The following is a 27,937-nucleotide window of genomic DNA, read 5'->3' as shown; positions in this document are numbered from 1 at the left end:
TGAAGCACACTGCAGGGCCTTTTGAGGTTCCCCTGTTCAGAGTTGGGATTCCTCAGATGCATGGTGCAGGGATGGGAAAACCCTCCTGGGGACAGCAGTGTAAGAGGAGCTTTGGTGTTTAAGCTGAAATGATTGGCAGCAAGATAATTAAGTGCGGCGTTTTAAAATGCCAAGGGACCACTCCAGCTGAAATCTAGTCAATTAAAAAAAATTTTACATTAATTCCTAGTCCTTCACCAATCCAATCTGGAGTTGCAATTTTTTCTAAGTTGTCTTTCTGTAGTTGCTACCTGAGCACTGCAGGTGCAGCAAGTGTGGAGGGCCACAGGGCCGCTGGCTGTGAGCACTGCAGGTGCTTTCACCCATAAAGGGGAAAAGAAGGGAATAAAACTGCTCTTCCGGTGTCTGTGCTCTCTATTTGTCCTTGATGGAGCGCGGTGATAAAAAACACTCAAGCCGAGATGGGAACTGCAGTTTCTGATGTACTCGTGCTTCTCGGAGCACTCGGTGCGGCCCCAGCAGGCTCGGGTCCGTCGGGCACGGTGTGAGTTTCCCTGCAGTGGGGGGGCTGCGGCACCCGCTCCGCTGCCGAGGCTCGCGGCGGCAGCGCCGAAGGCCTGCGCCGCCGGCCTACAACTCCCAGCAGCCCGCGCGCCGCACGGGCGGCCGTTCCACCACACCCGCCCCCTCCTGCGCGCGGATCGGCCGTTGCCCGTTCGAACTGGCCAATAGCGGCGGAGCGGTGCCGGCCGCAGCCAATGGCGTGGCGCGGCGCGGCGGGGCGGGGCCGAGGGGGTGGTGCGGCGGGCCAATGGGCAGGCGGAGCGGCAGGTATGAGATGGCGGCGGGAGCACCGGCGTCCGGCGGCGGCAGGTAGGAGCGGGATCCCAGGCACCCCCTCGCCCCGTCCCGGCGGCGCGCTCCCCTTGGCCTCTCGCCGCCGTTTTACGAGTCGGGCATCCCGCACCAGCCGGTGGGCAGGCGCCGGTCTGTGCGCCTCTGCCCGCCCATTGCGGCGCTGCCCGTGCGAGCCGCGCCGTCCCAGCTGCCGCGCCGCCCGCCGATGTCCCGGCACCTTAACGGAGCCGTCGGACTCGGTGTTCCGGCGGCTCCGGAGCTCGGCCGAGCCGCCGCGCAGTCCCGCGGGGGTCGCGGCGGGATCCCGTGTCCCCGCGCTGCCCGTGTGCCCGCGGGCTGTGCAGCGGGGAGCGCTCCCCGCAGCATCCCGGTGCTGCATTGCGGGGAAGCGCCGCCCGCTCCTCTGCGGGGGACAGATCCCGCCCCCGCCGCCCGCCCCGGGCAGGGGGTGTTCCCGGGGGGGTGACAAGGCGCCGTGCCCGCCGTGCAGCTCTGCTGCGGGGGCCCGCCGGGCTGCGGCCGGCCCGGCTCGCTGCTCCTGCAGCCGCAGAGCCGGCGCCGAGCGCTTGGCAGTTGCGGGGTTTGGTAGGGTGATGGCACTATGTAGACTTGCTTCGCGTTCAGCCCTCCTTCTCCTTTGCTTTGTCTGCTCTACCCGCGTTATTCTGGCTCTCCAAACACACAAGCGATGTCAGCTTCACGTAATTCACCTTTAGCTCGTACTTCTTTATGCATCACCGTTCTGTTACTGCTGCAATAAAATAGCAAGGACTGCATGAGCACCTCGCTAGAACAGTGTTGTGTCGGATGACTGTTAAAAGGCTGCAGTATCTTTTTTTTTTTTTTTGTATGTGTGGTGTGTAGCTGCGAATTGAGTATCCTTTGAATGGTAATTCTTGTGGATAAATAAATACAGTTGAGGGCTGATGCCTCTTACTCAGCCTGATTCACAGTGGCGCCATCCTGCCCACTGCTGAGTGGGACCCATCCCAATGGCACTTGCTTATCTGGGGGCACTGCTGTGGTGCCTGGGCTGGGGCACAGCATTGCCCTGGAAGGAGGGATGAAGAGATGGCACTCATTGCAGCGTATTTGGCAGGGAGTGCCTAAAATGCTGGACCTGGTAAAGCCTGTATGCTTAGTACAGCTGATACTTAAAATGCCCTTTTGGATAAAGAATTTTTAACATGGCCTGGATCAGCCTAAATGACTAGATTTTTTTTTTTTCTATGTTGGCAGTTGTCCTTAGGATGTATTCACCCGCTCTTTATCTCCCGCCCTCCAAAAGCGATTATGTCAATGCAAAGCCTGAACTACAAGTTTTCCTCCAGCACTGCCTGTCACCCACAGGTAGCGCTAGAAAATCGATCTTTTGCTTTGCTGGTCTATCACCACACAGGCCACAAAGCTTGCTTTTTTTGTGCTTTTGCCCCCGTTTCCTCTCATCTGGAGAGAAGTGCAAGTTAGCTAGTAAAGCTTGCATGCTGTGTGTGTGGTATTATAGCATGCTGACTTAAAGACTAGAATTAAAAGCTGGTTGTCCTAAACTCCTTACCAAATGTTACTGAACATGACAAAAGATGATTTGTGTGGGTCTCTCTCTTCTCTTTGTGGTCTCTCTAACCTCTGCTTGGTTCTTCATAACTCAGAATGACGATCGCACTGTGCCAGAGTGCTCAATTTCAAAAGAGAAACATCTGCCTGTTTAATGAATGCATTTAATGTCCGACTCAAGCAGTGCCTAAACGCTTTTCCAGGCACTCATATCGGCCATTTGATATGGCAGGGGTGGGGTGAGCGGAAGGGAAAAAGGAAAGGGGCTGGAAGAAGCTGGAAAAAGCCATAAAGCATCTTGCTAAAATGGATTGATAGAGTGGCACTGCACAACTGGACATCAAGAGCTCACATCGTAAACAGGTTATGAAAGGAGACACGGTTGCCATCTGTGTTTTACTGGAAATAGGAAAATGTTCACTGTAAACATGACTTGATGGCAAAAAATCAAAGTGACTTGCTGAGGGTCAGGCAGAAAAAATGGTTGATTTCAGAGTTAAAGCCAAGTCTGAACACATGGCTACTTTTCTCTGAAGCTAGCCTGGGAGCTGGGGACAATCTTATTCACACATTCCCTTTTCCACAGCTCTCATGAGAATCTTTGAGACCTAGACTTGTGTTTGACCCCGTACTCAGTCCGAGTCCTGTGAGGTATGCATCTGAACCAAACTCAAGGCCATGTTGTATTTGCAGTATTTTTATATGTTTGCATGTAACACCCTGTCCTGTTCCCATCCAGGGTGGGATGGGCTTTGACAACAGGATCCTTGTTCTGCTACACTTCAGTTTATTGTCTGTTTGCGTGAAGGGGGAGCATTACTTCCCACATAGCCCAAAGCAGCGTCTGGGTCTCCTTGCCAGCCTGGTCACTGCCTTGTTGCTGTGTGCACATTTACATGCCCGTGAAAATGTCACAGAGCTTCGTTATCGCTCCTTTAAAGGTGCCTGGGCATTTAGTTCAGTCTGAAAACTGAAGCACTGAGTGCTAGACGCTGCTGGGAAATCAAATGCCTTGTCCTAAAGGTCAAAAGTCCTCAGTGTGTGTTGATTTAATAAGTGACATGAACAGATGGGAAGGAGATGGGACAGCATGGAAATGTTGGCTAATGTCAAATGGTTGCACTCAAGTCAAGTCCATCTTGGAAATACTGTCCCTCTGAGTGTTGGGTTGGGCCCCTCGTCACAGCTGAGGCCCTCTTTTGCCAGTTGTTTTGGACCTAGCTCGTTCTGTAGGATCTCATTTTCACTTGCCCTCCAGCTGGAGGCAGGAGCAGGGAGCCGAGGCCCTTTCCTTGCCCTACGCTCTGCTGGGTTCAGGCACAGCCCTGCTGTGCTGCTGCCATGCAGGCTGTTACCAAACCTGCACTGTGATCCTGGGGACTGACACCAGGGGTTCCTGTGTTCCCAGGTCACAGGGGGCTTGGAATCAGCATGGGCAGAGAAGGAAATGTGGCTGCTTGCTGGGATAAATAGGCTGAAGTTTTTCAAAGCTTCACAGGTCTTGTGTGTCCCTGGCCTCTCATCCTGGTAATGCATTACACTTATAGTGGTGTCTGTCAAGAGCATTGGGCCCTTTTCTCCAAAGTGCAAAACCCTCATTCCTTGACTCCTGGCCTTTCTCACCTCTACACTAGGTAATTGCAATTAAGCCATCTAGAATTTCCTCATAAATTTTATTTTCAGAAACTATAGATAGTGGGGAATGTGATAAGCTGCTTAATAATTGCCTGCCAGCTGGCTTACAGGAACTTTTAATGTGTTTGCTTTTGGCCTATAAAGCTCTAATAATTTGGACTCCAGCCAAAACATCCTTTCTTCTTGAATGGTACTGTGGCAGCTCTGATTTTCAGAGGCAGGAATTTCTCAGGGGAAATGGCATTAGTTTTCCTTTTTGTTTTTCTGGAGCTCATACTCAAGGTTGAAACATTTTTATGGTTTGGGACTTCCATATGGGCATTCCTACAGCCCTGCTTGCAAGCTGTCTTATAGCAGGAGACAAGCATGCTGTGGCTCTCTGTGCCTTGGGGAGCTGGAAGCCTTTTAGGGAACATCCTCACAAGCTCTTGGGGGTTCCTGGAGCTCTCCTCACACACATGCCACTCTGCATTCTCTTGAGTGGCCCCTGGAGCATGTATAAATATATCACAGTTCCCTGGGCTCTGCAGTGAAACAGAATTGAGCCAGAGATGAACTGTCAGGCGGGATGTGAAGAGAAGCTGTATCTCACCAGAGTTGCATAAAGTGACACTACAGGTTATTGTCATATGAATTCTGGTACCTGTGTACAGTATTCCAGTTTTTGACATCCTGGCCTGCCAGTTCCCCTTCAAAAGCCCTAGGCCCCCATACTGCTCAGTTTGGTGAGTTAATTGGGCTGCTTTGTGTATCTGTCTCTCTGGTGCTGCATGCTGTGCTGCTCTGTGGCAGGCCCAGCCTGTTTATCTGTGTGCCTCGGCAGCCCTGACCAGATGTCACCAGCTTATTTAAATGCTGGCATGTGTCCAGGTGTTCCTCATCACAATTCCAGCTCGTAGGAGTTTACACATCTGGAACAAGGGATGTGGCCTCTGACATACTCAGTGGTGTCTGCAGAGGATTGCTGATGAGGAGGGATTTGATGTGCTATCATCCTTTGCAAACACCACTGTGATTCAAAACACAGATGCAAGGATGCAGCTTGTTCACTGCACCTCTGGAGCATTGTGGAATTACAGAAGTGTAGTGAACAAAAGCAAGAGCTGTGATTCCTGGATACCTTTGTCCTCTGCATTTGCCAGGCTCTGACTACAAAACCTCACCAACAGTACTGTGAGGAACTGGCTGTGAGTCCTCAGGTCTCAGTGTCCTCTCAGTCCAGAAAAAGCAATTGCAGTCAAGCAAACCTGTGAGTGCTGCAGCACACTGTACTCAAATTGTGGTGCTTTGCTCAAGTCTACCAATTGATGGTGGCATAAGATTCTCAAATGTGTTCTGGGCACCAGCTGGTGCTACCAATTTTGAGTGTCATCCTGTGGGAGGACTGGAGGAAAACATCTGTCCTGCTATGCTGGGTTGCTCTGAGTTCCCAGACTGGTTGCTGCAATAGCTTGTAAACTTTCCTGTGTTGTTTTTGTGTAATTGCTTGATTTTTTTGTGTCCGAAGTAAACCTGATTGTTATGGGTTGCTGTTTATAGATAGTAGTTCTTTTCTGACCTGGACACTAGCTTGGAGCTACTGGACTGAGAAGCATCTAGATGGTCTTTGCTGGTCTCTGAACTCCATGTCATCCTGCCTCTGAAGGATGCCCTAAGACTCTCACCTTCAAGAGTAAGGGTGACAATCAGAGGTGCATGCAGCAGTTTTGGACTGCTAGAGGCCAAGGAGGTATAGGTAGGACTGGCCTGTTACTGGCTTCCATCCAGTACACTCAACATGGGGAAATAAAGGGGACAAAGACAGTTTAAAATGAGAAGAGCAAAGGAATGCTATCATTATTGGCAACTGGAAAGTACCCACCAGCATACTGGGGATACAGCAGGCATGTTTGGTGGGAAATGGCTGTGGGGCTTCCTCAGGCTGTGTCCCACCCTGCAGTGAGGGTCTGATGTGCCACACAGTGCCCTGTGGCACTGCCAAGCTTCTCCGGCTCCCTGGCACTGCTGGCTTGTCTCTACCTCACCAGCAGCTCCCAGCCAGTGTGTGGAGCTCAGCTCTTGCCTCCTCAGCCCATGTCCCTGCCTGATAGCTTTCAAACCAGCTCCTTTATGCTCAGTCTCATGTCACCCCTTGCACAAAAGCTGGATTTCTTCTAAATGTCTGCAGTGTGACCTGATTATTTTTCCTGTCCTTCCTCGCCCTCCTTTTTAATAGTGTCTGCAGAAAAGCTGGCAGAGTTCAGTTATATCAGTCATGCTGACTGATAGTGCTGCCTCTTCTCTTGGGATTCCTTCTCTTTTCTGTCCCTCCAGCATTCATTTCAGATTTAGCTATCAGCCCTCTAAAGACAGGGTATTGCCTTTGTTCTGTTTGTACAGCACGGAGCACAGCGGAGTCCCCAGCTGTGACCGAGCTTCCCAATGCCACAGTGATAAAAGTGAGCAGATCAGTAACGAGAAGAGGCAGCTGCTGCCATGTAAAAAGATTCAGTTTTGGTGCTGGTTTCAGTGAAATCAGGATTGGATCTAAGGTTCTTCTTCTATTGCTGCTCCCAGTAGGAGTTTATATTAAAATAGAGACACAAATGCATTGGCAGTCATAAGAATGAGAGCAGCATTCCTATTTAACACTGTTCGACTGTGTTAATCTGATCTTAAGGCAGACATATGAGCTTGCAGATCTTTAATGCAAAATTACTGGATTTCTGGTGGTAGCTGCCTTTCTGCATTTTTTACAGGGTCTTGGGTAGCCAGCTGAGCCATCGCAGAGTGTGGGAGCAGCTGGACCTGGGGTGGTGGCACTGGGAAGGAGACTTGATGAGGAGCTTCACAGTGAACATGCAGTTCTCTCTAAAGCACCTCTTGGTGCTTTCCCTCCTAGCACTAGAAGGCATCTGGATGCTCTGATGTTGTGATGGCTGATTGAAGTACTGCTTGATTGACTTTAAAATATTCCAGTGGCTATTATTAAAAATATCACAAAGAATCACTCAGGTCAAACTTGAGAAATTTCATGCTGAAATGCAAATTTCTTGATGTTTCACATATATCAAGCTGTCTTGCTACTGCTGTTTTCTTTGACACTGGTAATATATTGCATTTTCATTTTCTTCCAAAGCACAGACCCCCACCCCTCCCAACCCTTTTATCTTTTTAGATAGGTCCATCTCCTCCAGATTCATGTCACAGATGTGTAGCCAGTGTTGGCAAGATCTACTCTGAGTCCTTTACTGGCACAGAATTTGAATTCATAGATGATAGCAGTGACATGGATAACCAATATACCTGGTTTCCAAAAGGTGGTCAGGAGTTGCATTAGTTCCAGGTTGTTGAGCACAGGCCACCATCACAAAACAACAGCTTTCTTAGTCAGTTCCTTGCTGTTTAAATTGCATATTATTATCTGGTTCTCATAGCCAAAAGGCTGAATCACTCTGTGTAAACTATTTAAATGTGAAGAAAGCAAAGCAAAAATTAAAAAGGCAGTGATATCTCTTAAGGCTTACTTGTGTCAAGGCTAGAGACAGTAGGCAAGAATTGGCACCCACTGTGCTGTGCACTGTCTACTCATCACAAAAGAACTCTGCCCCTGAAGACCTTATGAGTATAACCCTGGGCAAAAATTACTGTGTGTTTTTCTCGACATTTTTCAGAGGCTTATCAGCCATCCTATGAAGAATTAGGGTGCCAAGTGTGAGGCCTGAATGTGATCTTTGTTACACCATCTTCCAAGAATGTCAGTCTGAAGTACAGCCCTCAAAGCAACTTTCTTTAACTGTGAAATCTCTTCTAATGTGTCTGCAGTCCATTCCCATTCGACTACTTTTTTTTAATTCTTTTTTAATCTAGAAAATAATTTGTCTTCCAGTCCTTTTGTTCTTAAAATGATTCCACATAATTCCACTATGGTTCTTTCATCTCTTTGCAAAATCTGGGATGGCTCCTATCTGGCTCTGGAAATACTGTCTTCAGACATCCTCATTAATTGATTCCTTACTCTGGCACAACACAGAAGACAATGCTACTTCTTCCTCCCTGGGGAAATCCGAGCCTGTGCACATCTGTCCCGTGTCCCTTTGTGCTTAGCCAGGCAGAGAATTGTTCATGTTTTGTGTTCTTCAGCACTGCCTGCTTATCACTGTGCTCTTAGTATTTGGTACCAGCCTGGCTCGTTCTTATAATCTAAAGATTTTGTTATTATACAGGGAGATTTTCTCCTATTATCTGCCTTACTTTCACAAGCTCTTTAATCATTTTACTCCTATATGGTAAAACTTGTCTACTGTGGTGTGTCTGAAGCATAGGGCCTTGGTGATGACATACAAAGTGTGCAAAATGGCACTGGAGATGGATTTTGCCCACTGAATTAGACACATAAGGCTCCTCTGAAATCTTTAGCTTTCAGTGTATCCACTTTCCCAGCTAGACAAGCACAGCTGATGCCTTGCCCCAAAAGTACCTCTTCATTTTCTTTCTTTCTTGCCTTCTGTTCTCCTTATGCTCTATTTCATGTTTCTTGAACCTTTCTTCTGTCACTAGTGTAGACTTAGAACAATATCAAACCTGTGAAAGCCACTACACCAGCTCCATCTCACCTATCTGAATGCAAGCTCGCTGCCACGTGAAGTAATCTGCCTGCTTGCAGAGCTCTTGCACCGCAGGTTTGATCACCAGGTTTTGGCAGTTAAAGTCTCATTTCTGTCCTAGTTTCGAAGGCATTTCCCTGGCCTGGATCTAGTTACCTTAGGGATTAATTGATCCATCATGATTTTGACCTCCTGCACCATCCACTCCCCATGAAATGATGGGGCTGTCATGCCTGAAGCAAAAACGTTGTGTGTGACAGACAGCTTTCTTTGTGACTTGGCTGGGATCACAGGCTTTGCCTCTGAAGGATACTAGAATGGCAAGAATCTCAGCACAATATAGGACCCGGTTTTTTTAATCTGCTGTCTTAATCACAACCCTATTAGAACAAGATTTTATTATTCATTGGGATTTGATTATATTCATGAGACTGGAGAGGAAGCTATTTATTCCTTTACTTTATTATCTTTTGACGTGTCGTAAAGCAATCTGAGATCACAGCATATAGAAAATATAACTCTGTAATTGCAAGAAAGGCAAAAAAAAAAGCAATAAACTCCATGAATACATGTTTGTCTCCCCTTTGCTGCTGTTGTATAAACTGTGAGTGTAGGTAGAGTACATCCATCTCTCTTCTTTAACGTGAAAACAGCAGATGGGGCACATGGCTCTTTCTGAAGGTTATGGTGTGTGCAGCAGTGAGGATTGGCAGGGTTATTGTGTGTAAAGCCAGTGGGGGCTTTATCTTTGCTCAGAAATAGGGGCTTGCTTCACATTTCCATTTTGATTAGCAATAATGATACAAAAGCAAATTTTCTGTGTAAGGAAGAGCTGCTAATAAAGTGACCTTTCAAAATTAAGTAGCTCATTGAAGTGCCGTATCACAATAAGCGTATACAGCGTATGCAGCTGGTCCCAGCTGCAGCAGGCAGGGAAACTGGACGGGAATCCAGAGAAATATGGAACAGGAATCCTGAAGTGGATGAACGGCACAAGGTGTCACAGTAATGGCAGCAAGGAGCAATGGCCAGGTGCTGTTTCCAGCTCTGAGGGGCCGACCTACGTGCTTTGTCTTTGAAAGGATCTGAAAGTGTGAAAGGCAGGAGCAGAGAGTGTTTCTAGCAAGGTTTCTGGGCACGGGGCTGTGCAGTTAAGGGACTTGGCTATTGTCCTGCCAGTGCTGTAACATCAGTTGTGCTTGGATGCTGTTGGGAATGTGTTTGCATGGCTTTACTCATGGTAAACACAGGGTAGACTTGGAACTATTTTGTGGATTCCTCTTGGATACAGGTGGAAAGCACTTAATACCACGCTGGTCCTAATTCAAAACCCTGGTTTCTAAGTAGGAATTATTTGCAGTTAAACTCCAGCTACGCAGCCTTTGGCAAGAGACATGAATCAATTTGTCCAGCTTTTCTTTTCTGTTTTGTCCCTGTGTGAAGGCTGATGCCCAGTGTGTGCCAAGGGGGCCTTTCAGGCCCAATAATGCGCCCTTGTGTCTCATAGCATGCCTGGAATTTGCATAGGCTGTGCTGGGACAGGCAGGTTTCTTTTGTTGCTGGAAACAAGGAGCAAGTTCTTTTCCCTGTCTCTGCTTCCTAATGCCTCTTCAAAAGCTCTCAGCACTCATGTAAGAAATTTACTTTTTTTCTATTTATTTTTGCATTAAATGTTGTTGGACTTTGTGCGACTTCTAACACAGGCTGTGCAGAGAAGTCCTATCAGTCCATGCTAGTTGACAAAATTGTTTAATTTTCTTTCTGTGAGTCTAGATATCTAATTGTCAGAGGGAAGAGATAATCTGTGATGCTTGATGTAACTGCTTCAAAGTATTTGCATATCTTCTCTGTGGGGAAACAAAACTGCTAGTGAGTGAATAACAGTGCACGGATCATTGCAGGCAGGGTCACTGGGCCTATACACTTGCTATTAACCCTTCTCAGGGTCTGTATTGCCACAGAATGAGTTGTCATGGGTTTCAAGCAAAGGGCTTGCTCCACATTATGGGCAGAGCTGGCACTTGTTTGTGCATTGTAGCCCTATGCAATGAAATGTGAATATGATCAGATCAATTGGCAGTTGCTTTTTGGCAGCTGATACCAAATTGTTGCATTTTGGTCTTGATTTATTGCAGATAACAAACTGCTGAAAAACAGTCTGGGAGGTGCTCAGCAAAATATGGCCCCCATTTGGAGTCAGCAGTGTTCTTGCTAGGCCACTGAGCCAGGCAGCTGGGAGCCTTTAAGAGCTTTCTAAAATTTTAGATGACCTGGCAGATTGCCTTGCAGTCTGCCTTGCAGACCTTCTTCCTCTCCATCCTCTTGAAGGGTGCCTTTGGCATCCATGGAGAGCAGTGTAAAGGGGAGGGGGTTTGGTATGGATTCTCACGATGCAAGAGTTGCTGAGAGCCTCATTTCCTCTTGTTTCAGCAAGCATCTTTCTTCTTATGGAGTCTGAGTCCCAGCTTCTGTTCTGTTATTCTGATCAGGCATCCTGGAAATCCTGGAGATAGTCTTTCAGGTCAAAAACGTACAGTAGCTCAGATAACTCTTGGGTTCACAGATAATGTGTGGAGGTGGGCTGGAGTTCAGGTGACTTGTCAGTATGTGCTTTGATGTCCTCCTGGTGAGCTACTGTCAGTTTACATCAGAACAGGAAGCTGCTGAGGTCTCTGAACTAGTAGTGAAGTGTTCTGTTTTGTGAGCCAGTGGATGTGAGGTTCAGTGGGCTGCAGACACTTTCGGTGGCAGCTGTGTTGAGCAGTTAGCAGGGATGCCCAGCATAGTCTGAACACAATGGCATAGCCTCCACCCTTCAGCAGTGAGGAGAGGACGATCAAGGTGCTCCAGTCTTCTCTAGAAATGCCTGATTTGAAGGGAAAGCCTTTATGGACTATGGGGTGTTCAGCAGAGCACTTGCTGCCCTGCGTCTGCATCTAAGGGACTGACGTGATCCCTGGTACATAAGCACAGCATCCCTGTTAACTGTGCACTTGGCAGCTGCCCTTGGAAAACGGTGTCCAATGAGAGCTCACAGCTGAGGATGGATGTAGAAAGAGTGGAAAATTTTATATAAGAGCTAAAGACTGATTAAAGGATTGGGGAATGTCATACATTCTGAACATACACAATATGTGCAAGCTGAGTGGGTAGGCATCCTCCTCCCGGAGCCCTGGAAGAAGTGGCACACCCATTCCCAGAGCCAGGCTGTCACTTAATAGCTGAGTATGAAATCAGGAGAGTAGCTCATGACTGGAGAATAATGACACTAATGCTCACCTTTAAGTAAAAGAGTGCTGGGAGAAGCAAGCTGAGCAACTCTAGCCTGTGGACTTGACTTAAGAAACATGAAAATGCTTGGGACAGTGGTGGGAAGATGGTAATGGAAGACCTAGAGGTAGATGGAAATTGGGATAAAAGTTAAGTATGAGCATTAAGAGTGCTGATTAACATGAGATATGTCTTTGATAACTCTTTGATTTGATTTTCAACATGGTAACTGTACCTATCCTCAGGTAGGGTTATGTACCTGATTGAGATAACTCTTAGCAGAGCAGTGTCTCGGGTGCATCCCTTTTCCCACGCCACATGAGAAGCTGTGAAATTAAGAAAGTAGGTGTCAGTAGAGAATAGGGAGGTCAGATAAAGGGCATGAAGGGATGACAAAGACGTAAGGACTAGATGAGCTGAAAAGGGATGATCTAGGTGAAAAGTTAGTAGGGGTTCCTCAAGGACCTTGCATGGCTCATGACAATGAGTTCTCACTTGCTCCAGACTCAGAGTGCAGAGCTGGCAGACAGCAGTAACCAAAGGGTTGGCAGCATGTCACCTGGGAGCATTTGACTACACCCACAGCAAAACTGAGGGTTCAGTGTTATTGCACATTTATGACCTTAAAAACAAAGTCCCAGGACATGGGAACTATCTATTTGTTGATAGAAAGGTAGGTATGATAGAATGGCAATAGGAACTGATGAATGTAAGCTGGCTGTGAAAAAATTTAGATTGTTTTTCAGACTTTCGGGCCACTGGGAGTGAATTTCTGGGGAGGAAGGGAGATAAAACCAAACTTAGTTATGACTAAGTTATAAGTAATAAGTTAATGTAAAATATTGGGTGTGATCTCTGCCAGAGCTAGTATGATGTAGATACGGTGAAACAAGTAGTAGAGATGTAGATCTAGTTTTCATTGGGTGTTGCCTATGTCATCATCACGCTGTGGAGTGCTAGTCTTAGGCTGCGTTCTACAAAGTCCAGAAATTATTTTGCTCCATAGGGAAATGTAACTGTGCTGTGCTGAACACTCACCAAAGTCAGACAGTGTTGTTGGTGTAGACTGGTAGCTCCTGTATCAGCAGATGTCTCCTTCAGGGCAGACCAGCTGGCTGTAAAAATCAAAGTGATGAGGAGTTACTGTATTTTTTTTTCCTCTTTCCCTTTTTTCAGAGATGCCATCTGCAATTTTGTCATCTGCAATGACTCCTCCCTCCGCAGCCAGCCGATCATCTTCAATCCCGACTTCTTTGTGGAAAAGCTGCGCCATGAAAAACCAGAGGTGTTCACAGAGCTGGTTGTCAGCAACATTACCAGGCTCATTGATTTGCCTGGGGCAGAGCTGGCCCAGCTAATGGGAGAGGAGGACCCAAAGCTGCCTGGGGCAAACAGCACAGCCTCTGGATTTTTTCGTTCCCTGATGTCTCTGAAGCGCAAGGGTGAGTATGGATGGCATGAAGTCTGGTGCCCATCTTTAGAGTGATGCTGTCATCATTTGTTACACTTCGTTTACAAAACTTTCAGCCTGTTGTTTTGAACTTGTGGAATGCTTAATACTATGGTTTCATAATATTTGGGGATGCCACTTCCAGAAAGCAGCAAAAAAGGTCGGGAAATTGATCCTGGAAATGCCCTGCACTTTGAGAATACCCTTCTTCTGGGATTATTGCTGTGGTGTATGTCAGGCTGGCTTCAGTGGGTCAGCTGCCTACTGTGCAGCTGTACAGAAATCTGTAAGTATCTTCCATCCAAGTGCTAGTGCTGCTCTGATCCACATCCCAATCCAGTGAGTCAGTGACAAAGCTCTGCAGATTGACTGATGAAGCCCAGTTTTAATTCAGGGAGGTGACATATCTCTCTTTCTCTTTTAGCCAAGCATTCCACCACAATTTTCTTCTGCTAAACTGACTATTCTTCTCTCAAGTTCAGCTGTCTCGGTTGTGAAACATTAGCCCCAGGCCCTTCACAGAAGTCTTCTTTTGAGCGTGGTTGTGTTCAGATCCTTTCCTCTTCAACGGCTGGCATTTACCACTCTGTTTTGTTGAAATTAAAAGAGTGTTCTAGGTGTGTGTGTGTATCTTCTCCCACCTTTGCCCACACTCAAGGGAAGCCTGGTTCTCCTGATAAGTTCAGTTAAACCTTCTCACTCATCTAGACTGAAGCAGCCTCCATCTGGGCCCCTCACATTCCTCCTCAGCTCTGGTTTCCCAGCTTAGACTGGCTGGCTGCTGGCAGAGAGAGAAACTGTGAGCTGCCTTCAGATGCTGGCAGCCTGAGGTTGAACACTTCTGATTAGTCTTCCCCTTCCTTTGAGCAATTCTGCTATTGTGAGTATCTCAGAGAAGGGAGCTATTGCTATGGCATAGTTTGACTACAGCTTTTTTCTTTCTTCAACCATTACATAATTTCTCTAAGTGTTTCTGATCCTACCAAGCCTATTCCTCCACTATGTTTCATAAGGACAAACTTTGCAGCCCCACTGATCAGGCAGAATTTTCTGGTGGCAGTTTCAGCCCTCCACTTCTGTCTTACCCATCAAGAATCCTGGTACATACACTCACCCTAGGAAAATAAAAGGCTTCAAGTCCTTTAGCATCCTTAAATGAGAATTAGTTAATATTGCCATGACTTACTTTGCTGCTCCATAATAACAGGTCTTTCTGCTGCCCCTAAACTGCAGTTAGACTGTGCTCATACCTGTTATTGCTTCTCCCTCATCCCATAGAGTAGCAGGACACCTTAAATTCAAGCACTTCCCACTTGACAAACAGAAGTGTGTGAGTAACCAAATTGAAAGTGTTTTCTTACTGCATGTGGAAACCGCCATGTTCTTGTCAAAACTTTCCAGCAGGGGCTGGTGAGCCTTCTCCAGCTCACTTTTTTTATTAAATTATCTGCACTCTGTTGGAGCACTGCTCTTAGCAGACCTGACGTCTCCTGCTAACTCTCTTCCCCTAGAGCTCTGCTTTCCCCCACTCGGATGTCTCCATGGCCGTGTGTCACTACAGCTAGCAGATGTTTCCAAGTCTGCTGGCTGCACTCCCAGGCTGCAACGGCAGTGTCTCCCAGCATTGACAGGCACTGTCTGTGAACTCCTTGGCCAACTCTGAGAAAAAGAAGTTTGTGCCCACAGAGAAAATCAGTTTCATGTACTGTGTGTTTCATCTTGGAGCCATCATTTGTTTTTCTTCATGTTATAGACAGCTAGAATAAGCAAGTTTTATTTCTTCAAAGCCAGAGGCCAAGGACCATGGAGCTCAGAGCTGATCAAGCTGCAAATACTTACAACTTCTTTGAGCATCAGGAAACTCAATCTCATGCTGCTGCTTAGTTTCAGAAGTAATTGTACAATAACATCTAAGCCTCTGTAATGCAGCATCCATTCTCCAGACACATCTTTCAAGTTTCTTTGAGAATCAAATTCTCATTCAGGTACCAGCTTCTGACTTCAAAACTAAATCGAATTTGTCAGGCCCTGCATGTCTCAAGAAGATGTATTTTCCTCTTCTATTCCTGGCCACTGTTGATTCTATCTGTTGAATGTCTAATGAGTTTAGTTTTCTTCAAGGACAAGAATCTTTTGCCGATCATTCTCTCGCTTTGCACTCAAACCTTTCAGATCTTTCGTGTGGATCAAGAGCTCACATTGTCCTCCTTTCTCTTGCAAGGCTGAAGCATGCACTTTATCAGAGTCAGGTCAGAAAGTTCTTGATTTAACTGGAGGCTGGAGTTCCTGGTGGCTTACCATGTATTTCAGAATTCCTGGAAGAAAGCAGAACATTCTTCAGGAGGAATAAATTTAGTTACACAGGATGGCTGCTAGAGAAGTGCATAGGGTTAACCAGGTCTCTCTTACATGCTGTGAGCATCAACACCACAGAGCAGTAAGATCTGTAGTACAAGAGACCAAAAGCAAGTAAAATCAAATTGAGATTTGAGAGGGGGGAAAAAAGAAGCAAGAGAAAGCTTGTGGGGGTGATAACTTTTATCAAACCAGCCAATGCATTGCTTGGATTGCTGGGCTATCAGCTGTAGCAGTAAGGAGAGAAGCCTTCAGTGCAAATGGTGCAGATGTCTAGCCTGCTCTCAGAAGTGACCCATGTTCCTGGCAGACTGGCAGAAGGGAGGAATATTCTTATATCTGTTGTCTCTTTGAAGCCTAAGTAGAAGGGCAGGACAAACCAGCTCTGTACCTGTTCCAGTTCTCAGTGCCAGTCAGCATGTTGTGGTACAGTCTATCCAGTATCTTGTCTCCAGTCCAAACCTATGTGCATCTGAGGGAAGCAGTGTGGTGCCCGGAGTTCTGGTTGCTGCCACTGAAGTCTCTGGGAGTTGTCTCCACTTTCTGAGGGACAGATCATACTGGCTGTGCGTGTTTAGCAGAAAAATCCATTCAGTAGCAAGGTTGCATTTATTAGAAAACACTGTCCTTCTGGATAATCACTGTCTCACCTGGGAAGTTCCTTTGTGGACAAGAAGAGTAATCTACATTGGTTCAACAAATGCCCTTCAGTTAAATGGATCTCTCATCTAATGTTTCCTTCCCTGCAGGGATCTCCTTCCTTTCAGCTCAGTTGCTTCCATCTTCTGGGACTATAACCTGTGTTATTTACTGGAGCTCGGGAGCTGCAGCTCATGGCCAATCTCAATCCCATGAAATGGGAACAGGCTCCAAGAGAGGAGCCCAGCCTATTGCTTTGTTACTCTCCTTCTGCCTTGTTCAGCTTTCATACTTTACTCAGACCAGGGCAGCTGACATGGAAGAGAGATTCACTGGGATGAGGAAATTCCATGTTTTACCCATGCCTGAAAAGGAAGATAGTGTGAGCCAGTCAGATTATGTCTGCTCTCCCCAGTAGTGCGTATTTGCCTCTCCCATAAACTCATAGTTGCAACTTTTCTTTCTGCTCCACTTCATGTCAAGCCACAGTGGGGATTAATCTGGACATTTCTTTCATGGTGTAGAGTGTGCCAGTGTGGCAGGCACCAGGGCTGTCCAAGCTCTTACATCTGCCTTTCCCATTTTGCTCTTTTCATAACATCTGGGCTTGCAGATTCTATGCCATTTTAAACTGAAGCATCTGTTCTGGTGTTGTTTTTTCTTCAAGGGCTAGAGAATATTTGCTTTAGCTGATAAAAGCTGTAATTAAAGTGAGGTAAGAAGCAAGGATGATGAAGCCCATGTGAGTACAGCATGGTGAGATGAAGTGACTTATTTTGGAGTGTCTGTAATATCTCACATCTGTGAGGGTCCTTGTGATCTTCACCCTTAACATTTTGGGGCACTGCTCTTTGCATGTTGAAATCCTGTTCTTTTGGAAGCATTAATTTCAGTGGCTGTTGGGTTCTGAGCTGCCTGAACTCATTATCTTCTGTTCTGCAGAGAAAGGGGTGGTGTTTGGCTCACCGCTGACAGAAGAAGGCATTGCACAGGTTTCCCAACTAATCGAGTACCTGCACAAAAGTAAGTGGCTCTGTTTGCTGTCTTCCCATCCCAATGGGTATCTGTCTGGCCTACCTCTGGTCTCTGGTGCAGACAGAGCGACAAGCTCTGAGCTCTCCAGCAGCAGGAGTTTGGGACTGCACTGGGCAACTGTTCCCCAGAATTGCCTAGCAGATATGTTGGTCTATTTCCCTCTGTACAAGGACTTTCTGTACTGATGGGAGACAGCTTGAAGTCATGTCTCTGAATGCAGTTCACTGTGGTTTGCTGTCAAGCTCTGGAAAGTAGAGGGAACTGCTTTAGTAAGAAGGTGGGAAATCAGCCTCTGATTATTCAGTGCCCTTTTTTCTCCTCTCTGCTGAGCAGATCTAAGAGCAGAAGGCTTGTTTCGAGTGCCAGGCAACAGCATCAGGCAACAGATCCTAAAGGATGCTCTGAACAGTGGTACTGATATTGACCTGGACTCTGGGGAGTTTCATTCCAATGATGTGGCCACTCTACTTAAGATGTTCCTGGGTGAATTACCAGAGCCGCTGCTGACACACAAGCACTTCCATGCCCACCTCAAAATTGCAGGTGAGTGGGCAGCAAGAGGCAGTGATGGGCAGAATGACTGGAACTGTCCTCCTAGAAAGCACGTTAGGCTGTGAAGTGTATTCCTCAAAGGCAGTGTTAGAAGGAATCTTCCTGCCACCTCAGCCTGGTGATGGAAAGACTGGAGCTGATTAACGAATCAGACCAAGTCTGTCTAGACCATTCTTCTCTCAGATACCACACTGGTAAAGCCCACAGTGATAACCTGGGTCCCCATCTGTTTTGTGTCCTGGGTTCTGAGCAAGTTGTGGTTTCTATGTATTTAATAACTGTTATTGAACTACCTTATGTGAACTTCCTCCATCTTGCCTTCAAGCCATCACAGCTCTTAGCAGCTCTGTTGTTCTGTGGGAGGAGTAGCATAGATTAACACATCAAGTGAGGAGCTTGGGAGCTGAGGGGAAGAGAGATGGAGGGCCAAGAACCGTGCAGGGGTTTGTAGGAGATCTGCATATGAGGAGGAAAGGATAAGCAGTTGCAACAAACTGCTCTGAGGGAAGGTAATGAATGTCCTTCATGTTCTGCCTTGTGATTTGGCAGACTTGACGCTGTTTGATGAGAAGGGGAATAAGACCAGCACTCCAGACAAAGAGCGCCAAATTGAAGCCCTCCAGCTGCTGTTTCTGATCCTTCCCGCTCCCAACCGCAGTCTGCTCAAACTGCTGCTGGACTTGCTCTACCAGACCGCCAAGAAACAGGACAAGAACAAGATGTCTGCCCACAACCTTGCCCTCATGTTTGCACCCCACATCCTATGGCCCAGAAATGTGAGCAATGCCTCAGTGTCTGTGGGTGGAATATTGCAAGGTAAAAAGCATAGGCTTGGCAAGGGAAAAACAAAGGTTTGAGAAAGTTAAGTACTGACACGATGTGAGGGTTGGAGGCTGTGATGGAGAGGTGGAAGCCTCCTGGCAGGACTCAGTCCCAGTGTTCAGCCCAGACCTGCCATGGGTCTCATTTGCAACTTATGCATCTTCTTTTTCAGTAAAATTGAAAGCATAGCACTGTCATGCTGCTTCTTAGAATGTCAGCTCCAGAAAAACCTTGCAGATCTCTCTTCAAGGTTTCTTATGCTGCTGGTGAACTGTTTCACCACAGAGTTATCTGATTCTCCTCTCAGAGCAGCTTTGGCTCTGTGAGCTCTGCTGTTGGTGTGCTATAAGCCCTGACAGCCTGTCATCTCAAGAGTAGATCTCCTGCTGTGGCACTGTGTGTGTCTGTGTCCCAGAAGAGACCCCTCCCCCTCCCCTTCTAATGGAAGGCTGTGTCCCCTTGCCAGGTGACAGCAAATGACCTTCAGGAAAATATCACAAAGCTAAACAATGGAGTGACCTTCATGATCAAACATTCTCAGAAACTCTTCAAGGTGAGTGTGCTTGGCATCTTGCTCTCCTGCCTCCATCACCAGGAGACTGAATGCCTGTTGTCCAGACACATCCCACGTGTTGAGTATATATTCTGTGGGCTCTCTTCTGCAGTAGGAGAAGGAGACTTTCTACAAGAAACCGTTCCTATAGTGACTAGAGAGGAGGTCTTTGCTGGGCAGGCAGATCTGGAGATGGCTTTGCCAGGGCAGGTCAGCAGCACGGTGCAGTGTAACACTCCCCTCTGCTGGACACCAGTACCTGCTGCCCGGCAGGAAACCTGGCTCCCGAGACCAGGTACACACCGGGCTGCACTTGGCTCCTGGCAGGATAAGGAAATGGAAGGGATTTGTCCTGCCTGAGTGCTGCCAAGAGCAGAATACCTGATGCAGTGGGTTGCTTTGTTGGGAATTTCTCTGCAAATGGTCATCGGCCCACTGCTGTTACAGGCACTGTCCAGCTCTGAGGAGGGTGCTGGGTCGGACAGTCAGAAGTGTGGGGCTTTCAACTGTTCCTCCAAGGAAATGTTTCTACAACAGACAGTCTCTTGACTTCTCAGGGCCTTCCTGGTCACTGGAGGCATCTGCTCACTGCAGAGTCTTCCCGTGGAGAGTTCCCCTTCTACCTTCTTTGTCTGGGCCCTGTTTGGCTAGCTCAGAACTGGGGCAATTACTTAGAGCAGGGTTCCACAGGAACTTTTCCCTACTCTGAGTTCTACTTATGCTGAATATCTGCATGTAAAGGATACTGTGAACAGGGAGGGGACATGAAATTCCATGGCTTTGTTTGCCCAGAATGGCTGAGTCTTGATACAAGTGGCTTGTGTTGTGTTGTTGAAAAGCAACTCTTGCTGGAGTCACTGTTGCCCCAAGACCAAAGATGTTAAACAAACGTTTGGCCTGTTCTCTGCTCATCGTCACAGGCTCCAGTGTACATCCGGGAGTGTGCCAGGCTACACTATCTGGGATCCAGAGCCCACACATCAAAGGTAAGGCCAGCAAATGCAGCACCTGCCCACCATGAAAGGGAAGAGGCTGAGATGCTGTGAAGGGATCTTTGTGAGTGATAGAAGCTGAAAACAAATCAAGTCATGAAAGAGGATCTGTCAGAGGGCAGGAGCAAGAGAAGCATATGGTGTGGTAGTGCAAGCGGCTGCATTAGGGAAATTGGACAGAGTTGAAGCATCTGTTAATCAAAAGCACAGGGAAAGAAAGCTACGAGCCCCTGTTTAGCAGCAAACCTGCTCCCTGTGCCCAGTACATGCAGCACCTGCTCCTTCACCAGGCTGCTCCTTCCAAACAGACGGACATGCCTGCTGCCATGGCCAGGATGCTTGGCAGAAGTGCTGAGATAAAGGCTACTTGCTGCCACTGGGACAACATTTGTGTCTTGCCAGCAAATGCTTCTCTGCCTCATATAGCTCCAGAAGAGGGAAGATGCATGGCAAGGAGCTGCACTGACCCTTCTCAAACCTGGAATGGCTTCTGCAGCTCGCATCTGGGAGGGGAGGGAAGAAGCAATGGGGTCACCTTTGTATTGCTGTCACCTCTTCCTGGCACGGGGCCTGCTGATGCAGTGCTGCTGCAGAGGGGTAGGGAAAACACAGTCCTGTGCTTTCACTGGGGTTGAGGCAGCTCATGAGACTGTCCTAGCCTGGCTCAGATGGGTGGCTCGTTGGGATTAAAGCATGGCAAGCGACTCTTGTCTCCACTTTCCCAGGACGACCTGGATTTGCTGACGTCTTCTGGCTCCAAGGAGCTGCAGCCCCTCAAGTCTCAGAAGCGAAGCCGGCTGGACTCTTGCCATCAGGAGGAGACCCAGCAGCGCACGGAGGAGGCACTGAAGGAGCTCTTCCTCCACGTCCACAATATGCCTGACTCTGCAAAGAAGAAAAAGCTTATCCGGCAGGTAATGTGGGGAAAAAAGATATCTTGGGGTGTGCTTGTCAGCACAATCCTGGGCACAGGGCTAAAGACAGGGCCTTCTTGAGAGCTGCTTCTAATCCTGGGCAGGCTGGGAAAGTGGGTTCTGGGCTGTGTAAGGGGCAAAGCTGTAAGAAGACAGGAGGAGGTGTCCTGGATGTTGCTGTACCAAGCAGCACTTTTAAGCTCCGTTTTTCAAGCTAAGAACTTGCTAGCCAGCAGTTTCCCAGTCCTGATCATGGCCTTGTTGAGCTTCCTCCCTCAGGAAGGGAAAAGTTTCTTCCCCTGTTGCCTGCAGAGAGTGGACAAACTGGTCTCCTCTTGGTCTCAGACAACTTGCTGCACCAGACAGACTGGTCAATATGGTCAGCACCAGTTGTGGCTGCCAGCCTTCAGCTGCTGCCCAGTCTTCTTTCTGCTCCCAGCATCTGCCACTTTTGGTTAATCTGGTAGCCAGCACAAAGCACCTTTGCACCCAAACTCCCTGTAATCGTGGGTGGAAAGTGTGGCCTTCCTCTGCTTTCTTCCTCCTGCAGTTCTGAGCTGCTTCTCCATTTTAGGGGGTGAAGGAGAGAAACTGAGTTCTGGGATAGCAGGTAGAGCAGCATGCAGCAGTAAGGGACAGGTATAACTGTGCTGACATTCTGCCCTCATGTTTCCTCTTAGTTTAATAAGCATCCAACTGCTCTGACTCCTGGCTCTGATGTGCCCACATCTCCAGCACCACGACGCACCCGCTCGCGCTCCTTCAGCGGCCTCATTAAGGTGAAAGCAGCCTCTGACCCTTGCTCTCCGCTGTGAATTTCTGATGTTGCTTTTTGCTTCTGCTTTGCCCTGCCTTGAATGAGACCCTCAAAGTGTAGGGACTCCTCAAAGTCTTGCCTGCCAAACAACACAGATCCACCAGGGCAGAAAAGGCAGCAGAGTGACAATAAGCCTTGTTAGTGTAAAGTGTAATTATCTTGAAACACATGACTGTAGGATCTATGCATCTTTCTGGAGAATTGATTGCTCCCTGAGATGAGATGAGGATTGACAGTGAGCTGGTCATGAAGTCTAGCATGCTAGTACAGGTTTTAGCACAATATGGGCTGCCCTACAGCAGCATCTACCTGCTTTTGACAGGCTGGGCTCCTAGCCAGGCCTCAGGTCAGCTCCCAAACTCTTTACAATCAGGCAGGTTCAGCCTAGTGGTGTGGTATTTCAGGTGGTTCTGCTTTGCAATCTTTGTCCCAGCTTGGCTTCCTCTTTTTCTTTCCCAGCATTCAACTGCTTACCAGCAACGCATCCTGCTCCTTCCCTTTCTTTTTTACTTTGCACTCTAAGCACTAGCCAACAGCCCTTTCTTCTTGCAACAGCGGAAAGTTTTGGGAACTCCAGTTATCCTGGAGAGGAAGAGCAGGGATTCCACACCAGAGCCTGTGCGGGTCAGCAAAGAGAACGTCCAACTGGTAAGGGCTGCTCCCAGCACCACTGAAGCTGCTGGTGGGGAAGTGTGAGGGGAGTTTGAGTGCAACTTCAGCAATCCCTGGGGAGCTGTCCTCTACCAAAGAGAAGGGTTCCAAGTTTCTTCTGTATGATAAAATAAGGTCCTGAGAAGCTGCTCTGAGGAGAGCAGAGCAGATGGCAAGAGCAGCATCAGAGCGGGGATGACAGCACTGGGCCTCTACTCCAGTCTTGTCTCTCTGGCCGTGTCCTGCCCCGGGGCATTGTCTTGTGCCCCCTTCCCTCTCTCTCATCCTCCTCAGATTGTAAAAAGCCTGCTGCCTGTATGCAGTAGGGTTGTCCCTTGGCCCAGACAAACCAAGAGTGGATTTGGGTGATAGATGCTCTTTGGTGGTACAGGCTGCTCCAAGGGAAGGCTGTGGATGCCAGTTCATTCACCAGCTCTCTACTCCTATTGCCCTCTCATGTCCAGTTACAGAAATGTGGCTCCCCCGCTCATATGTCCCAGGCGAAGCTGAAGTCTTTGGAAGGCCAGAAAGAGGTGAGACACTTCCCCTTAACCCCCATTCCTCTTCCTGCAGGGAACATGGTGTGCTGAAACCTGCTGAGGTGACAGCACACACTCAAGGCTCTGTGACAGCTGTGGTGCCCCAGCTCGTAGCAGTCTGCTCCATGCTGAGCCACAGGCAGGTGACATGCTGGAAGCCACACCCTGAAGGGTCTTCCAGCCCTTTTGCCTGTGAGTTGGCAGGCTGGATATTGCAGGAAGCAGAGGGAAGCTGGCAATACAGGGTAGTGCTAACAGCCTGTCAGGGTGGCAGTGGGACAAGAGGTTGGTGCAGCCCAAGACCGACAGCTGTGTTTGTTCCACTCTGCTCACTGCCTCATCTAGAGCTTTAGCAAAAGGTGTGGGAGGCTGACATCAGGGAAGGGTCTTTGAGGGGGAGAATGTCAGCCTTTTTTTGCATGGTATTCTGTGTCTCAAGCATTCAACTGCACTCATTCTCTGCTACAGGGATCCTGTAGACGCATGCGAGCCCGCCTGCTTTCCAAGGATTCATCATCCCTCTGAATCGCCTCGCGCCAACGCATGGGTGGGGATTGCCCAGCCTCGCAAGCTGTGAATAGAAAATGTGCTGCACTGAGAGGGGAGTGCTGCAGGCTCATGGCAACCCTCACCAACACAGCAGCGCTCCTGAAACTGGACCTTTGCAAGGATTGCAGGGATTTGTTTCTTTCTGTATATAAATTATATTTCATTCTACTATGGGGCAAACCACTATCTAACCAAAACTTGTGCAGCATGTCTGACCTGCTGGCTCTGGGAAGAGCTGGAGTGCTTGCTTACGAGGAGAGCCCTGTTCATTGCAGGGCCCTCTGTGCACTCCCAGCTTTCTTGTAATGTTGCTAGGCTGTATTTTTTTGCTTTTCTGCTCTGAGTTTTTAACATGTTGGCTTGTTTTTGCTTCCTTCCCCGTGTTAGCAGTGAGAATGATGGGCTGTAACTCTTACCCACATCCTGACATCCAAGCTTGCCCCCAGTCCTCCTCTGGAGGCACGCCCTTCTCTGCTTCTTCTTGGCTCCATTTTGCTCTGCTGTTTCTAAAGGGCTGAAGTGCACAAACGGTACAGAGCATGGGATGGGCTTGTAAGGAGAAGCTCTTGATGCCATCTTTTCAAGTAGGGCCAGGGGAAAGCAGCTTCCCCAATAAACTCATCCCTCTATTTTAGCTTGAGCTGGAGGCAGCCCTTGCTCACTGCCTTCATGTTTCAGTGGCACAGTTCTGAACAAGGAGTGTATTGGCCTTGTGTTCACCCAGGGAGGCTTAAGCTGAGGAGAGCAGGAGGCTGGCAAAGGCTGTCTGGGGCAGAACAGCCTAGTCTCTGGAAGTTAAGGTGCCTGGGGCAGGCAGTGTCTTGTGGCTGTGTGTGAAAGAGGAAAACAGTGTGAGAGGTGAGAGAGGGCTCCATCCATTTGTGATCTGCTGCAAATGGTGCCAAAGGCTTTGGCTCAAGATATCTGGATGGCTGGTAAGGCAACTGGCTGATTAGTCATTAAACTGGGGGAAAGGCCTGAAGCTGGGTTCAGCTCTTTGGTCTGAGCTGCAGAAATGAGATGAAACCTTCTAGATACAGGATAAACCCCAATCACAGCAATGGCCAATGTCAGCAGTCTCGTTAAGCCAAAGTGCTCCAGTAAGCCAGTCTTGCCAAGAACCTGTCTGCAAGCACTCTGAGGTAGGATACACACAGGGTTGCTACTGTGAAATGAAGATTTAATCAGCTGGGCGACCATCTAAACACTTCTCAGCCCTTCTCAGCAAAGTAAATAATCTCTGGAATCCAATTATATTTGTCTTCTAATCTTTAAGAACCAGCAGCCAGCAGGAGTTAGAGCTCTGCTTTTGACAGCTTTCTGAAACAACTGGTGGCAGGAGGTGTGAATATTGGGATATGAACAGGGAGTTCAGTCTGATTGGCTGGAGCTGTCAGAACAGGGCATTGGAGCCCTGTGCAACTTAGCTGGAATTTGTCACTTTTTAAAATTGTGAAATTGTTTTTTTTTGAGATACAAATCCTTGTGCTGCTTGGTACAAAGGGTGTTTTTTGGTACTTTATCAGGGATGCTTGTCCCCAGTCTGACCCCAAGCTGGAGCCTTGAAACTATAGGGGGTAAGGGACTGTAGATGTGTGAGTTGGGAGTTGCTGGTGTTAGGAGCCTCAAAGAAAGGGCTGTGGTTCTTCAGGGACCAGACTGATGATGATGCTGTGAGGAAGGGCAGAGGCTGTTTGCTGTGGTAGTAGTATGTGCTTTTTGGATGTGTCTGTAATCATTCCCTCCAGAGGCTGAAGCTGTCTGTGTGTTTTTCTCCAAAGGGCACCATGTTTTTCTGACTGCATTTCCGCCCTGTCCCTGCAGCCTGCTGTTAGCAGAGACTTGGGAGTCTCAGCTTTGCCTTTGAGCAGAGATGAGGCACAGACAAAGGTCAAGTGGCAGCACAGGGAGAGCTGGGTCTGCTCCTGCTATCTCTGCTCTTACTTGCATTGGGGCAATTGCTGGGTGAAGCATTTGTTCACTCCTCCTCTCCCCATTGTCCCTACTTGGTATATCTCATATCTCTCTGTATGGGTGACTGCTTGGCAAGGCAGTCTTGTACCTAAAACTAAGTACACTGCTCCCATATAGATGAGACAAATGTAACTCTCCACTGTCCCCCCTTACTGATGGCTCTAGCTCAGGGGCTCTGTCTCGCTTCTGGCACAGCTGAGATTTGTTCAGCTCTAAGAAAAGTTACCTATGGGGCACTGGCCTGGCCTTCTGCATGTGTCAGATGCCTTACCTGCCAAGGGGGTGGGTGCTGTCTCCAGTCCTGGGAGGGGTTCAGTGCCCTGGGCTTCAGTCTGTGGTGCTGGGCTCGCCATGCTGCAGATGGTGGTGGCTGACAGATTCTGCCCCTCGGACCTTGGCTGTGGCTGTCCCAATGCATTCACGCTGTCTCCCAGGCACGGGAGAGTTTTAGTCATGCTTGGATGTGTCTTGTTTGTCTGCCCTGTGCAGTGACTCATAAGGATGCTTCTTCCCAGAGCAGCCGCTAACTGTTCCCAGAGTCTATCATTTCCAAAGTATTTTTAATCTTTGTCCTTATTTATATATGCTATGTCAGTACTGTTGCAGACTGTTGCCTTTCTGTGTGTTATGTGAAAACACCACATTAAATGCTTTTATTTTTAGTGGTTTTGCTTGGTGGCTTAAGCAATTTCATTGGGACAACAAGGACTCCCATCCACCTTCAAAAAGAAGGAAATGTCTGCTTAGAAGCCCAGGGCTACTACTCTTAAGTGTGGGGGTGCTTGGTGAGGTGCTGCCCACCTGCAGGGATGGCACTGGCCTCCCATGGCACGAGGGTTTGAAAACCTCTGGGATACTTGCATGATACAGGGTGCCCAGACAGGCTGTCTTTCCTTGGAAGTATGAAGTTGGACCTCTTCTTTTCCTGTCTTCCCCCTGCTGTCATCCAGAGTGATGGGAAATCAGGTTTACAAAGAACACTTTATATAAATAATGGATCAAATGAATAAATTTTTCTCTGTAGGGCCATTCTTCTCTTGCCACTCTTGGCTGCCGAGAGAGGATGCTTTCTGCTTGCATTTTCTTTTCCTCCTTCTTAATAATGGCGTCTCAGATTTTATGCAGATTATTTCTCTGTGAAGTTCTTCCACGTTTGAAATGCCCTGGGCTTGCCTGCCATAGCTCAGACACTCATTAACATCCTCGCCATGCAATTGAAAAACAAGCAGGAGAAGGAGCGTGTTTGAAAGCGGCGCTGCCTTCCTGCGGGCTGAGCCCCAAGCGAGCCCCTTCTCCTCCGTGCCTGCAGCTGGGTGTCATGGGAATGGTGAGCCCCATCTCCCTGGAGCTCAGGGAGCGGGAGGCGACGGTCCTCTGTGCACTTCAAAGTGGGCATGAGAGTCTGGAGAGACATCTCTCTTCTTGAACGTGCTGAACAAAGGAATGCAAAAACTCACAACAGCTATCTTCAATACTGAAAATCCAAATATTGCCCCCCTGATAAGCTGTGATTCAAAGTGACAGCTTTATCTGGCTTACATAATTTTAAAAAATGAGTAAGTTTTGGCTTCTGAAGCCACAATCCAAGCACTACTTATGCTTGACTGCAAGTGAAAGGGCAGTAGCCACTGGAACCCAACACTGGGTGAAGGTATATATTTAAAGGGGGATCACTCTCAGTGTGTTTGCTTTGGCCTGTTGGTATGTATGCACAGCAGTGGTGTTACAAAGCAAACAAGCAGTGCTCACCTTCGTTTCATTAAACAGTTTTTATCTCAAATTGCACAGCACAGACTTGCAAATAAGTTCTTCAGGGTGTCACTGCTATCTAAATAAATTTTTGCAAGTTGTCTTGATTTTTTTTTTAAACTGCTCTGCCCTGGTTTGGAGTTGAAATAAGATATTTTCTCTCTTAAATTATCATGTGTTGCTGGGAGCTGTCATGTTGCTGCTGCATCTCACTGCCTAGGGCAACAGTGTAGACAAAAAACATGACTTTTGCTAGCCATAGATATTGGCATCAGCCAGACCAGTTATCAGGCTTTACAATCTCATTGGCTTGGATTAACTAATATTTTTTCATGGAGTGAATAAATTACCATGTGTAGTTCTGTTTGCTCATCTCCCCAGTGAGGGTTTTGTGTTGAAACTCATAAACTGTTCAGGCATGTAGACGCCAAGATCTCCGTGCT

At 47.9% G+C, this 27,937-nt stretch overlaps 1 protein-coding gene across 1 annotated transcript; it reads left to right on the top strand.

Annotated features, from left to right (window-relative positions):
- Positions 1 to 807: 807 nt before the first annotated feature.
- On the top strand, positions 808 to 26,407 carry ARHGAP19 (Rho GTPase activating protein 19). Its single transcript, XM_053984131.1, has 12 exons — positions 808 to 873; positions 13,080 to 13,345; positions 17,290 to 17,370; positions 17,716 to 17,925; positions 18,484 to 18,710; positions 19,223 to 19,309; positions 20,230 to 20,295; positions 21,027 to 21,215; positions 21,896 to 21,994; positions 22,588 to 22,680; positions 23,148 to 23,216; positions 23,691 to 26,407. Exons 1-12 carry the CDS (start codon positions 812 to 814, stop codon positions 23,745 to 23,747), a joined length of 1,506 nt encoding a protein of 501 aa, XP_053840106.1. The 5' UTR covers positions 808 to 811; the 3' UTR covers positions 23,748 to 26,407.
- Positions 26,408 to 27,937: the final 1,530 nt, after the last annotated feature.

This window comes from Vidua macroura, chromosome 8 (assembly GCF_024509145.1).
Source record: "Vidua macroura isolate BioBank_ID:100142 chromosome 8, ASM2450914v1, whole genome shotgun sequence".
Classification (NCBI taxonomy): Eukaryota; Metazoa; Chordata; class Aves; order Passeriformes; family Viduidae; genus Vidua; species Vidua macroura.
This window is presented reverse-complemented; position numbering and strand designations above follow the sequence as displayed.